The sequence below is a fragment of the Phyllobates terribilis genome, unplaced genomic scaffold (assembly GCF_046119375.1).
Source record: "Phyllobates terribilis strain yellow unplaced genomic scaffold, ASM4611937v1 Scaffold_1__5_contigs__length_1240528914, whole genome shotgun sequence".
NCBI lineage: Eukaryota > Metazoa > Chordata > Amphibia > Anura > Dendrobatidae > Phyllobates > Phyllobates terribilis.
Window position 1 is genome coordinate 875920079 of NW_027362761.1, and position 15362 is coordinate 875935440.

Sequence of the window (15362 nt, forward strand, 5' to 3'; positions counted from 1 at the left end):
GACCCACTGCCAAACCGGTCATGCTGAAGGATGTTGCAGGCAGCAGATCGCTCTCCACGGCGTCTCCAGACTCTGTCACGTCTGTCACATGTGCTCAGTGTGAACCTGCTTTCATCTGTGAAGAGCATAGGGCGCCAGTGGCGACTTTCATTTGCCACAGAACACCAGGATTGGCAAAGCGTCCTGCACGGTGTTGGGCTGTGAGCACAACCCCCATCTGTGGACGTCGGGCCCTCATACCACCCTCATGGAGTCGGTTTCTAACCGTTTGTGCAGACACATGCACATTTGTGGCCTGCTGCAGGTCATTTTGCAGGGCTCTGGCAGTGCTCCTCCTGTTCCTCCTTGCACAAAGGCCGAGGTAGCGGTCCTGCTGCTGGGTTGTTGCCCTCCTACGGCCCCCTCCACGTCTCCCGATGTACTGGCCTGTCTCCTGGTAGCGCCTCCAGCCTCTGGACACTACGCTGAAAGACACAGCAAACCTTCTTGCCACAGCTCACATTGATGTGCCATCCTGGATGAGCTGCACGACCTGAGCAACTTCTGTGGGTTGTAGAGTCCGTCTCATGCTACCACGAGTGTGAAAGCACAACCAACATTCAAAAGTGACCAAAACATCATCCAGAAAGCATTGGTACTGAGATGTGGTCTGTGGTCCACACCTGCAGAACGACTCCTTTATTGAGGGTGTCTTAATAATTGCCAATAATTTCCAACTATTGTCTATTGCATTTGCACAACAGCATGTGAAATTGATTGTCAATCAGTGTTGCTTCCTAAGTGGACAGTTTGATTTCACAGAAGTTTGATTTACTAGGAGTTATATACTGTTGTTTAAGTGTTCCTTTTATTTTTTGAGCAGTGTATATACTAAAATCAAAGCAGCTCAAATACAAAGTTTTGTAGCAGCAACATCCAAAAACTTTTTTACCCAAGGAAGTCATTACCTGAGGCAAAGCGCCATAGTTCCATATGTATCCCTTGTGAGGGAAGATATTTGACACATAGCGGAGTTTTCCTTTCTTTATATCTTGTTTAATTGGATTTAGAGACTCCTTTGTTGCGATCTAACAAAAGAAATACCATGCATAGAAAAGTAAGAATGGAAGGAACACCTCAGAAAGTGGCCATGAAAACAACAGCAACAAAACAGATTAAAGTTGTCAAAAAAATGTAAATCTCAAAAAGCAGCCAGTTACCTCCATTTTGGCATTCGTCCATCGTGGCACTTCAACCACCATGTTAAAAATATTCTGAAAAATAAATTAAATTACAGATAATTTAAAGCACCACAGTCATATAAAAATTATACTTAAACTAAAAAAGTGGAAACTACTAACTATTACATTTTTCTAACTTGAATTCTATCGGGATATCATTCTGCATAACCACCTAACAGCAAAAGCATGGACATGTCCATGAAGGGGTTAGACACTATTTTAGCAAATGTGTTGGGGACAAAATTCTGTGACATTTATATGGAAGTATTACAGGTTTGAATAAAAGTTACAAATGAAAACGAACAAAATATCAATTTTTAAACTCAAAATGAAGAAAAAGGAATAATAGGCTGTTAAGAAAATAGCAATGTCTGCATTTTCATTTATAAACTCAAATTTTTACTGTATAAACACCTTGGCATGTCAGGCTTGACATGTCACTCTCTACAAGGGGAAACGTTACCCCTTGGATCCTGGTCAGACGCCTCTCACCCAGCCAAACCAGATCTCACACATTGCACTGAGGGGCAGTACCCCGAAACACAGTGTCTGTAAATTGAGATTCTGGTTTTGGCTTTTATCCCAAGTCATGCGACAAGGCTCGTTAGAGAGTCCATATTGACTTATAATTGCTACTTCCTATAGGTGGCACTAGCTTTCTAGTCCTCTTCCTCTCTGAAGAGACAATTTGAATACTGTATAAACTGAAATTTGTTCACAGAGTTTTTCTGTTAATCACTGAACTAATATTTACACTGTGTGCAGAATTATTAGGCAAATGAGTCTTTTGATCACTTTGATACTTTTTATACATGTTGTCCTACTCCAAGCTGCATAGGCTTGAGAGCCAACTATCAAATAGTAAATCTGGTGATGTGCATCTCTGTAATGAGGAGGGGTGTTGACTAATGACATCAACACCCTATATAAGGTGTGCTTAATCCCTTTCCAACCCTTGCCGTATTAGTATGCACATTTGCGTACCCCCGGTTCAGTGAGGGCTGCTGCGCTGAGCCCTCACTGAACCGAGCACATGTCAGCTGATTCTTACAGCTGACATGTGCCCGCAACAGAGCGGGTGGAATTGCGATCCACCCGCGGCTGTTAACATGTTAAATGCCGCTGTCAATCTCCGACAGCGGCATTTAACGCGCGCTTCCGGGTTGCACGTCATAAGCCCCGCCCATCGGCGACCCCGTCACGTGATCGGGGGTCACCGATGGGTGGGCATGACAACCCAGGGTCTGCAGCAGACGCCTGTGGTTGTCATGATCTGGTCACTATGAGCGCCACCTAGTGGTCGGCGCTCATAGCACAGGACCATTTCTGCTGCATGCAGGGGATCTGCTCGTCCCCTGTATGTAGCAGAGACAATCAGACAACTGCTGCTTCTAGTCTCCTATGTAGACTATTGAAGCATGCAGTAAGTGAAAAAAAAATGTTTTTAAAAATATAAAATTATATATATATATATATATATATATATATATAAAAGTTTAAATCACCCCCCTTTCGCCCCATTCAAAATAAAATATAAAAAAAAAAACACACATACACATATTTGGTATCGCCGTGGTTCAGAATCGTCCCATCTATCAATATAAAAAAAGAATTGATCCGATCGGTAAACGGTGTAACGAGAAAAGAATTCTAAACGCCAGAATTACGTTTTTTGGTCGCCGCAAAATTGCAATAAAATGCAATAACGGGCGATCAAAACATCGGATCTACCCCAAAATGTTATCAATAAAAACGTCAGCCCGGCGCGCAAAAAATAAGCTCTCACCCAGCCCCGGATCACGAAAAATGGCGCTATTTTTTTTTTAGGTTTTTGTTACCAAATTTTGGAATTTTTTTTTCACCACTTAAATATAAAATAACCTACACATGTTTGGTGTCTACGAACTCGTAATGACCTGGAGAAAAAGAATGGCAGGTCAGTTTTAGCATTCAATGAACGTTGTAAAAAAAATAAAAAACAACTGTGGTATTGCACTTTTTTTGCAATTTTACCGCACTTGGAATTTTTTTCCCGTTTTCCCGTACACGATATGGTAAAACTAGTAATGGCGTTGAAAAGTACAACTTGTCCCGCAAAAAATAAGCCCTCAAACGGCCATATTGTCAAAAAAATAAAAACGCTATGGCTCTGGGAACAAGGGGAGCAAAAAACGAAAAAGCAAAAATGACAAAACCCAAGGTTGCGAAGGGGTTAATTATTAGGCAACTTCCTTTTCTTTGGCAAAATGGGTCAGAAGAGAGATTTGACGGGCTCTGAAAAGTCCAAAATTGTGAGAGGTCTTGCAGAGGGATGCAGCAGTCTTGAAATTTCCAAACTTTTGATCGGCGTGATCACTGAACAATCAAGCGTTTCATGGCAAATAGCCAACAGGGTCGCAAGAAGAGTGTTGGCCAAAAAAGGCGCAAAATAACTGCCCATGAATTGAGGAAAATCAAGCGTGAAGCTGCCAAGATGCCATTCGCCACCAGTTTTGCCATATTTCAGAGCTGCAACGTTACTGCAGTATCAAAAAGCACAAAGTGTGCGATACTCAGGAACATGGCCAAGGTAAGGAAGGCTGAAAAACGACCACCTTTGAACAAGAAACATAAGATAAATGTCAAGAAAGGGCCAAGAAATATCTTAAGACTGATTTTTCAAAGGTTTCATGGACTGATGAAATGAGAGTGACTCTTGATGGGCCAGATGGATGGGCCAGAGGCTGGATCAGTAAAGGGCAGAGAGCTCCACTCCGACTCAGACGCCAGTAAGGTGGAGGTGGGGTACTGGTATGGGCCGGTATCAAAGATGAACTTGTGGGACCTTTTCGGGTTGAGGATGGAGTGAAGCTCAACTCCCAGACCTACTGCCAGTTTCTGGAAGACAACTTCTTCAAGCAGTGGTACAGGAAGAAGTCGGTATCGTTCAAGAAAAACATGATTTTCATGCAGGACAATGCTCCATCACATGCATCCAACTACTCCACAGCGTGGCTGGCCAGTAAAGGTCTAAAAGAACAAAAAATAATGACATGGCCCCCTTGTTCACCTGATCTGAACCCCATAGAGAACCTGTGGTCCATCATAAAATGTGAGATCTACAGGGAGGGAAAACAGTACACCTCTTGGAACAGTGTCTGGGAGGCTGTGGTGGCTGCTGCACACAATGTTGATCGAAAACAGATCAAGCAACTGACAGAATCTATGGATGGAAGGCTGTTGAGTGTCATCATAAAGAAAGGTGGCTATATTGATCACCAATTTTTTTGTTTTTTGATGTCAGAAATGTTTATTTCTAAATTTTGTGCACTGATATTGGTTTACCTGGTGAAAATAAACAAGTTGAGATGGCATTATATTTGGTTTTTAAGTTGCCTAATAATTCTGCACAGTAATAGTTACCTGCACAAACAGATATCCTCCTAAGATAGCCAAATCTAAAAAAAAAAACACTCCAACTTCCAAAAATATTAAGCTTGGAGTCTTTTGGGTTGATTGAGAACATAGCTGTTGATCAATACTAAAAATAATCCTCTAAAATACAACTTGCCTAATAATTCTGCACACAGTGTAGTTGTATAACTATTTCTGATAACTGCTTTACATCTGTGTGACATGGAGTCAACTAACACTTGTGAACAGATATTCCAGCCCACTCTGACTGGACTACATTCCACAGTTCTTTTGCATTCTTAGGTTTTGTATCAAAAACAGCATTTTTGAGGTCACTGCACAAATTCTCAATCGGATAGAGGTCCAGGGATAGGGCTGGCCACTTCATAACATTAATCTTGTTGGTCTGGAACCAGAATGTTGCTAGCTTGCTGGTGTGCTTGGGGGTCGCTGTCCTGCTGAAACATCCATTTCAAGGCTATTTCTTCTTCAGCATAAAGCAACATGACCTCTTCCAGTATTTTAATATATTCAAACTGGTTCATGGTGCCTGGTATGTGATAAATGGGTCCAACTCCATAATATGAGAAACATCCCCAAACTATTGTGCTTTCAACCTCAATATTTTACAGTCTACACAGTGTACTGTGGCTTGAATTAAGTGTTTATGTGTCGTGTCACAAACTGCCTATGGCCTTTAGACCCAATAGGAACAATCTTGCTTTCCTCTGTCCATAGAATGTTTTGCCACTTCTCTTTAAGCCAGTCAATGTGTTCTTTGGCAAACTGTAACCTTTTCAACACGTCTTTTATTCAGCAATGGTACTTTACGAGGGTTTCTTGCAAATAGCTTGGCTTCACATAGGCGTCTTCTAGTGGTTGCAGGACTTATAGGTAACTGAAGATCTTCTTTGATCCCCCTGGAACTGATAATTGAATTGCCATTCTTGTGATTTTATGATCTATGCGGATGGTAGAATTTATTTTCCTACCACGTGTTTTGATTTTGCTTTCCATTTTAAAGCACTGGAAATCTTTTTAGCTGAGCAGCCAATTATTGTCTGCACTTCTTTATATGTTTCCCCTCTCCAATCAACTTCTTGATCAAAGTTCTTTCTCCTTCAGTACAATGTCTGGAACAACCCATTTTACTCACTGAGCAAAGGCTAAAACCAGCAGGTACATTTGCTGACCTCCTTCTTTAAAGAAACAAGTGTCAATTATGGCCCTTACTTACAGAATGAATGACCCCACTAATTGAACTCTGTACTGCTATTAATTAGAACACCCCATTTCATTAAATGAGTCAATTACACCCAATTAGCAGCGGACATGTCATGACTGTTGATTCTATTGGTTGCCCATTACTCGCCTACACCTAGTCATTCATTTTTTCCCCATGTTGTATGATCTTTTCTGCCAAAAACAGTAATTAAACACATTAGTGGTGTTAGACTGCTATTATTTTGTACATAACTGTATATATTTAAAAGCCCACAACTAACTGTCATAAATTCACTTTTCATGGCTATTATCACACTACGGATTTAACATTTCTCTTAGACCACACTACAGTATGCTCAAGGGAATATTGCTTACATGTGAGAGTCACCTGTATTTGTATGGGTCAGTTATATAAATACATAAATCACTGATTGAATCTTTCAGCTGACATCATACACTGTTCTGTTGGCTTGATGTAATGTTTCACACATTTTCACATGTCTGAGAAGATGTTCTATGAATATGTATTCCCCGCTATGAGCCTGGTTTCCAAAACATGATGTGCTACGCGGGTGATATTTTTCTGCAATTTAACCATAGAAAACCAGTGTAGAGGCCAAGCTGGAGAGTAAAGAACTAACGAAAAAAAATAAAATCATTCACTCCGTTAAATAATACCCATTTACTACAGAATAGAGAAAATTGGTCAATAAGGTCTGTGTGCTACAAGCATACACGGTTATTATTACCTTATCAAAATTAGACTTAGATTTCTTTGCTGGCACATTATGGTCCTGAAGTAAGAAAACAACAAAATAACATCCATGTGGTATCAGCCATAAACAAATGTATACATCAGTGACAATATATTTAGTTTTATTGTGTGCATGCCTGTCATTATATAGAGCGGTCATATCAGACTGTCTAATGCCAACCTGCAGAATTCTGAGAGCCTCAGGATCTGAATAGAGACTTGTCATTAATTACTTTGTGCTGGTCATACGTTAATGTGTATGGAGGCCTCCCAACTCTCCCCTGATGGCAGAGGTCAAGGTAGATCAGAATTGGGAAATTATATTTCAGCTAGCCAATTTTTGTATTCTTGGGGTATTAAGCTGTCACAAGACGTGTGGCAGTGGCTTAAGCCCCATTTTTTACTATGAACACATTCACACTTGGCCACGTGTTCATGTGTGAGCGGGTGGGAGTCGGGAGAGATGGCGGACACACAATCAGATATCTAGTATGCATGGCTAGGCTTAGTGGGTTGATAAAGATAAGAAAAAAATAGAATTTTTGTCCCAGAATCTTTTAAGCTACCAACTAAACATCTCTTTTACAGATGGTTCCCACCCAGAGAGTGAAGCCTATCCCATATGCCAATTGTTTCCATATAGAACTCCAGTGTGTAACATGACATTCATCTGCACAATTCACCCTAGGTCCGAGATGTAGAGTTGAGTCTGGAACTTTCCTTCACATGATGTAACGTTGTCCCAAACGTACTATCTTTTGGAGGGAGGTAGTTGACATGATCACCATAATTTATCGGGTTTCTTTTGAGGCATCCCCATACGCATGTATTCTTGGTTATGTGAATTTTGAATCGCCACGTGAGTAGGTAAAGACTGCTGAGGCCAGACTTCTATATGCAACAAAAAAACTATTAGCTCAGCACTGGCTAAAGGAGCGAACACCAACTATACCTGAATTTAAAAATAAAGTAAACTAGTTGTTGCACATTGAAAAATATGTCCATCATAAGAGAAGAACTATTCCTAAATATGATAAACTGTGTGAAGTGTCCAGGTTAGCTCCAGCCTCACTCACCAGAGACAAAGCCTTGTGGAACTGCTTAATAATTAATCTTGGATAAGTCTCCAGTTATGGAGCTAATGAGGGTCTTTCTTCTTTTCTTCCTCTTTACCATTACTTAATAATGTTGTGAAGTCAGGTGGATATGTGCCTTATTCGTTTAGTATAAACCTAACAGAGATGGTTGACTTAAGGCCCCGCCACACTTAGCGACGCTGCAACGATCCCGACAACGATATGACCTGTCAGGGATCGTTGCTGCGTCGCTATGTGGTCGCTGGTGAGCTGTCAAACAGGCAGGCTCACCAACGATCAGGGGAGCAGCGACATCGTGGAAAGAATCTTTCCACGATGTCCTGCTCCTGGTTACCAGCCTGCTGCTGAAGCAGGAGCAAGCTGGTAACCATGGTAAACATCGGGTTACTAGGGGCACACGCGCACCTAGTAAACCGTTGTTTATCATGGTTACCACTCTGCTACAGTGAGCGGGAGGCTACCGCTCACTTTAGCAGGCTGGTAACCATGATAAACATCGGGTTATTAGGGGCACACGTGCACCTAGTAACCCGTTGTTTATCATGGTTACCACTCTGCTACAGTGAGCGGGAGGTTACCGCTCACTTTAGCAGGCTGGTAACCATGATAAACATCGGGTTACTAGGGGCACATGCGCACCTAGTAAACCGTTGTTTATCATGGTTACCACTCTGCTACAGTGAGCGGGAGGTTACCGCTCACTTTAGCAGGCTGGTAACCATGATAAACATCTGGTTACTAGGGGCACACGCGCACCTAGTAACCCGTTGTTTATCATGGTTACCACTCTCCTACAGTGAGCGGGAGGTTAACGCTCACTTTAGCAGGCTCGCAACCATGATAAACATAGGGTTACTGGGGGCACACGCGCACCTAGTAACCCGTTGTTTATCATGGTTACCACTCTGCTACAGTGAGCGGGAGGCTACCGCTCACTTTAGCAGGCTGGTAACCATGATAAACATCGGGTTATTAGGGGCACACGCGCACCTAGTAACCCGTTGTTTATCATGGTTACCACTCTGCTACAGTGAGCGGGAGGTTACCGCTCACTTTAGCAGGCTGGTAACCATGATAAACATCGGGTTACTAGGGGCACACGCGCACCTAGTAACCCGTTGTTTATCATGGTTACCACTCTGCTACAGTGAGCGGGAGGTTACCGCTCACTTTAGCAGGCTGGTAACCATGATAAACATCGGGTTACTAGGGGCACACGCGCACCTAGTAACCCGTTGTTTATCATGGTTACCACTCTGCTACAGTGAGCGGGAGGTTACCGCTCACTTTAGCAGGCTCGTAACCATGATAAACAACGGGTTACTAGGTGCGCGTGTGCCCCTAGTAACCCGATGTTTATCATGGTTACCAGCCTGATCGCTGCTCCCGCTGGTCACACAGCAGGAGGGCAACGACCAAAAAATGGTCCAGGACACTTTGCAGCAATCAGCGACCTCACAGCAGGGGCCTGATCGCTGCAAAGTGTCACAAGTAGCGACATCGCTGGTGAGGTCGCTGTTGCATCACCAAAACTGTGACACAGCAGCGATCTCGCTATGTGAGACGGGGGCTTTAGTCATCGTTGTTTAAATGAGAGTGAACAAGATACTATATGGTAATGATAGTGAAAAGGGGCATATGTAGTGGCTGCAACAAGCGAGGACAAACAGACAGACAGATATTTGTGGGATTGATGAAGATGAGTGGGGGGCTGTTTTCTCTTCAGGTCTGGGGAGAAAAACAGAAGATAAGCAGAAGCTGACTGCAATGCACTCCTGGGTAATCCTGCTGCTTTCTGGTCATATGGGACAATTTGATGCCCGCCCAAAGGAAGTGAATACACAGTGATTTGAGTATTTTTTGGAGCAGGTTTAAAAAAAGAAAAACAAAAAGCCTGAAAAATGGCTAAAAATGCTTAATAGACAACTTATTCATTTCTACTGTAAAACCATTGTTGTTCAGTTTTTTTAGTACTTTTTTTTCTCAACTTCAGGTTTTAAACACCTGGTGCGTAAAAAGAAAGTGTGTGTCACTTCTTTGAAGCAGCTCCTGAAAGAATCCGCTCTAAACTAGACACTGTCCAATCTGAAGGTTACAAAAACCACTTCTGGAAAAGAGAAACTCCTCTAAATGCTCCCCAAAGAAGGAACCTTTCCTGAGACGGTTTCCACTAGAAAACTCATTTTTGACTGCTTCAAGAAAGCTTTGTACACCTACCGTTAAACTGGTGAGTGATGTGTATTTTTGCAATGCAATTGTTAAAATAATGATGTGCACAACTTTGGAGTTTGTTTTTAATTCGTTGGATAACAAATTTAACGACCAGTGAAGCTTTCCCAATTTTATATTGCTTATAAACAGGCTCTAACTGAGAAATGGTGTTAAAAGCATAATCATGGTTTATTTCTTAAAAATCAGCATCTGCTCCAGGCATTTATAACTTATTAACCTTACAAGATGGTAGACATCAGATTTACAGTAAGTATATAGTTGCCCTCTACATGTATAGGCATGGCATCTATATGAATGTCAGATTGTTACCTGTTCAGTTCTTGGATGCAGTGGGATGTCATGAAAAGGGGAGATGAATTTACCATCTTCATTCTCTGTGAAGTATAAAGAAAATACATTAAGCTTATAAAAAAGAAAAATAATTTGGAAACCATTTGAATGTCCTACATCTACCATCAGCAACACTGAAAATAAATATTTATCAAGCTGCCCTCCAGGGATGGGTACTGGTTGAGCACAAGTCTATTCCGACCTTTTTTTCACATGTTCACAATTTTGAGGTGTGGTAATGGTTTAGTACAAGGACACAATACTTGTTTCCTACCGAAGCAAGAATTTTCATGATCTGAACAGCTACATCTTGCTGTAGCTCACTATCAATCTGGCGAAAACATGAACGAAAGAAAGGGAGATGGAAAACCAGAATGTTCTGAGACCTTCGTAAAACACAACTTAGAAAAAAAACTAATGAAAGATTGAAATTGACCCTACTACTTTCTGAAAGTCAGAACAGAGGTCAGATAACAAAAGACCAAATTATTCAAACTTAATTGTCATTATGATCCTTTAAAAAACAAACAAAAATAATTGTAATATATCACAGATCCTGTAAAAATGACAGCCACGGCTTATGAAAATTAACCCAAATCTGCACTGGAAGAAGTGCTTTAAAATCTATTTCCTTGTCAGAAGCTACAGATAGAGCCATTGTCTGAAGAGGGGGTGGCTTTCCCAGCCCTAAAATCTCACCAGTGAGGAGCCCGCTGAATGGGGATCTACAGGTGTCTATAAAAACCATACCATGCCAAATCACTCCAGAAATGCTGACCCACACATAAGGAGGCAATCTGGCATCTGATTCTATAAAACTTGTCAAATTCAATGAGTAATCAGAATTTTGTGCAAATTTGCTACTTTTCTAGTTAAAGGGTAAGATCAATCCCCCAATCCGCATACTTAAAAAATGTAAATTCATCGACATTTTTATTGTAATTAGCATATTGTTAAGGGTTCTGTCACGCCCAGAGCACTAAACAAACCACTGCCTCTAGACTTTGTTTCCCGCCTAGCGCCAGCCTTTCAGCTTGATCACGCTGTCTGTGTGACCACAGGAACCAGCCAAGGAAATCAGCGATCTATCAATCAAGCTAAGAAATTGATTCTAGGAAGGGAAACAACCTGGTGAGGGAGTGGCTCCTTAAGTGCACTTAATGCTATATTTGCAGATGAATGAAAACGCTAATGACTCAGGAATACAGCAACAGATAAGAAATCTTTTTTCTGAACCCATATGTTTTTTGGGGGGGGAAGAGGGATTGACCTTACTGATAAATTCCCTTTAAGGAAAATATCTGTAACTCATAAATTACTGATCAGTGTAATGGATGAATAAAGCTGCATCGGTAACGTTTCAGATTTGTATCTTCTAAAAATAGGGAAGTCTATATTGATTTTGACAGACTTTCTTCTGTTGGTTGGACTATGGGTGAGAAAACTTATTCAGGTCTAGACTAGAGCCTTCATTCTTGTGTGTAATATCATGTTCATCCCGGTCAAATGATCTCATCCAATGTCAAAGAAAGTGCAGCCTACTGTATTAAACTGAGACAAAGCCAAAACTGAACGGATCAAAGTCACATTACTGCAGCTTTCTAAATCAGGACTCTGATCCACTGGAATTTACAAGGCCAACGGTTTTCTGATTTAGAGCAGCAATCTTAAAATGTTACAAAGAAAAACATACTACTACCACCACTACTACTACTACTACCACTACCACTACACCCCATAGTGATAATGTTATGCAGGCAGTGATTGGCATGTGACATTGCATGGAGGCCAATTCATTACATCATGGTGTGACAGCAGAGGAGAGAGAGTAAGACGAGTAAGGTATAGGGGTTGTTTCATGACAAATTCATATTAGACTGAATGCCAAGGTGTTGCCTTCCCAAGACCACCTAGATAAGAAGAGGAGAATAGCATAATTTTTATTTTTCACTACTAGAAAAAATCTCTCATTAATTGAAAACCCCCATGAAAACCAGATTTACGTTGGGGCTACAAGGGAATTTGCTATATACCACTTCTTCATCACAGCATAATACAAGTCAATGACGTTACATTGCGATCCACAAAGCACCGCGATAAGAGAGTTGCAAGAAGATGGAGCCAGTTGATCTGACCGCGAGAACCATGTCGTGGCCAAAGTCATCGCGTAGGTGAAGTAGTGAAACGCTTGCTTGTTAGCTGTCAAACCTATACATGATACACAACTAGCTAAATATAAAAAGATGATTTTTAATTCAACCGAACAACCAATTTTCAAAAATTAAAAACATTTAAAGAAAGGGGAAAAATTCTCACAAGAAACTTCTGGAGCACTTGTCACTTTATACAGTCCTGCTCATCGTTATTGGCACCCATGAAGTTTAAGTACATAATGTGGAATATCTCCTGAAAAAAATGAATCAAGTGAAACAGTTTTTTTGTACAGAGCCCTCGTGTTAAATATATTTATTTTTATTTATTCGATGAGTCACTTTAGCTCAGGTCACTTTAGTCATACCTATATATTCATATCCTAGTGTTATATTTATATATCTAATCTATTCTGTATATTGTTGAAACTTTTTCCCCTTTCCTTAAATGTTTTTAAATTTTTGAACACTGGTTGTTCAGAGGAGTAAAAAATAAAAATAAACTTTTCATATTTGACCAGTTGTGTATCATATGTATACATTTGATAGTTTTTTTGGATACATAACTACTAAGTACTTTTATATGTTTATAGTCAAACAATTGCTTGCTAGCTGGTCAAATCTTCAAGGAAAGTAACCGTTGTCATTGAGAATAAGTATACTGATTGCGGTCTTTACAATTATATGTACAGTTTTACAGTTCGGATTCGGTCCGATCAACTTGTTATATTGCTGATTGACACTCGGTACGGGCTCCAATTTGTAAGAAAGGGGAGGTCTCCTAATCAAGATCCCCTACATTAGCCACAGCAAGAGAACAGCATCCTACATGGGTACATGCCCACTCTGCTCCACACCTACCATGTTTTACTTCTGCACAGATTTTTTACTAAAATACATTTAATGATTGTCATAGATAAATGGGGAGAAGGGGGTTAATGAAGGAACGATCGTAAATATCACAGGGTCACCTTAAAGTCTATTTGTCAGCATGATTGCACATCCCACACTATTTATCTGCACATGTAGCTCTTTAAACAATAAGTCCAGCAATACCTTTACATGGCCAGTCCATTCCTCCGTTACTGAGAAATCAGCGTTTGAATCGATCTACAAATGAGACTAAAGTGCTTTGGATGATATGGAAGCACTTGTTAAGGCTCTGTCACTCCAGCTCTATCCTCCACCCATTGCTGCCTTCTCCTTACTACTTGACTGACAGCTCTTCTATTGTATGATTTTAAGCAAAGGAGCTGTTAGTCAACCAGAAAGAGGCAGCACTGGGAGAAGAATAGAATAGAGCTGGAGCAACAGAGGTCTGGGAAGTGCTACCACGGTGTCCATAGCACATCAACCTCATTTGCATATCATCTGAAACACGGATTTCTCAGTAATGGAGGAACAGACTGGCTATGTACAAGTCCACCACAGTTATTGCTGGACTTGTCTTTGAAAAAGCTACATGTGCATATAAATGTTTTGGGGGGTAAAATACTGCTGACAAATTCCTGTTAACCTCTTCACCCCCGGGCAATTTTCCATTTTCGTTTTTTGCTCCCCTTGTTCCCAGAGCTATAACATTTTTATTTTTCGGTCACTATGGTCACGTGAGGGCTTGTTTTTTACAGGAGGAGTTGTACTTTTGAAAGACACCATTGATTTTACCATATAGTGTACTGAAAACAGGTAAAAAGTGCAATTCCACCGTTTTTTTTTGTTTGTTTCTTTTTATTTACCATGTTCATTAAATGCTAAAACTGACCTGCCATTATGATTCTCCAGGTCAGTACGAGTACGCAGATACCAAACATGTATAGGTTCTGTTTTAATGAAGTGGTGAAAAAAAATCCAAGGTTTGAAAGGAAAAAAAAATGTTGCCGATTTCCGAGACCCATAGCATCTCCATTTTTCAGCATCTGGGGATAGGTGAGGGCTTTTCTGCACGTCGAGCTGTAGCTTTTACTGATACCTATTGGGGTAGATATGATGTTCTGATCGCCTGTTATTGCAATGTTGCGGCGACCAATAACTTAATTCTGGAGTTTTTAATTTTTTTCTCATTATGCCGTTGACCGATCGAATTAATTTTTGATACATCGGACATTTCTGAACACGATACTAAATGTGTAGTTTTTATTTATTTTTTGTTTTATTTTGAATGGGGAAAAAGGGGGGTGATTTGAACTTGTGTTTTTTTTTTTTTTTACCTGCTTGAATAGTTCCTTTAGGAGACTTGAAGCTGCGATCACCTGATTGCCTGTGCTACAGAAAGGGCAGAAATCAGGATTGATGAACGCCGGCCACGAGCAAGCGTTCATAGATTTACAATAAAAAGGGACGGGAGTGTTCTGCAGACCCCCGGCTTTCATGACAACCCATCATGACATGGGCGTGTCTTGTGAGATTGACAGTGGCACTTGTTAACAGCCGCGGGTAGATGGCGAATCCACCTACAGCTGTTAGATGCTGATCAGATCATCTGTCATGTGCAGGGAAAGATGCTGGCTCAGAGCTGGAGCAGGCATCAAAGGCAAGGGATATGGCCGATGACGTACCTATACATTCAAGGTCGTGAAGAGGTTAAAGCGAATCTGTCAGCATGTAATCTGAGAGCATCAAGGTGTATGGGTAGCAAGCCTGATTCTGGTGATCAGCAGCTTGATGTAGTTTCAATACAATCAGTGTTTTATCAGCAGGAGATTATCAATACAACCCACATGCCAGGCAGTCCAGCTAATCTATGTAACCCCGCCCCCACCAGTGTTTGAAGATTGTAAGCAAGAAGCCAATGTACACAGGAAGCGGCCAATCAGGGGTGTGGGCGGGGTTATACACAGCTCAGTGTATTCCCTTTAACAAGATTTCTCCTTTAAGAATGAGCTGCAGACAGACTTGGGTGCACAATCGGCAGAGGACCAGTCCGGTGGGTCACGTGTACACTCCAAACACGTTCTCGTTGGAC

At 41.1% G+C, this 15362-nt stretch overlaps 1 protein-coding gene across 1 annotated transcript in view; it reads right to left on the minus strand.

Moving 5' to 3' along the window:
- PPA2 (inorganic pyrophosphatase 2) overlaps positions 1-15362 on the minus strand; it is a 29416-nt gene that overhangs the window by 13176 nt on the left and 878 nt on the right. Inside the window, exons 2-5 of the mRNA XM_073639485.1 lie at positions 10230-10294; positions 6587-6631; positions 1200-1253; positions 948-1067 (exon numbers count right to left, since the gene is read on the minus strand). Of these exons, the coding sequence (XP_073495586.1) occupies positions 948-1067; positions 1200-1253; positions 6587-6631; positions 10230-10294 (284 nt within the window). The remainder of the gene's footprint in view (positions 1-947; positions 1068-1199; positions 1254-6586; positions 6632-10229; positions 10295-15362) is intronic.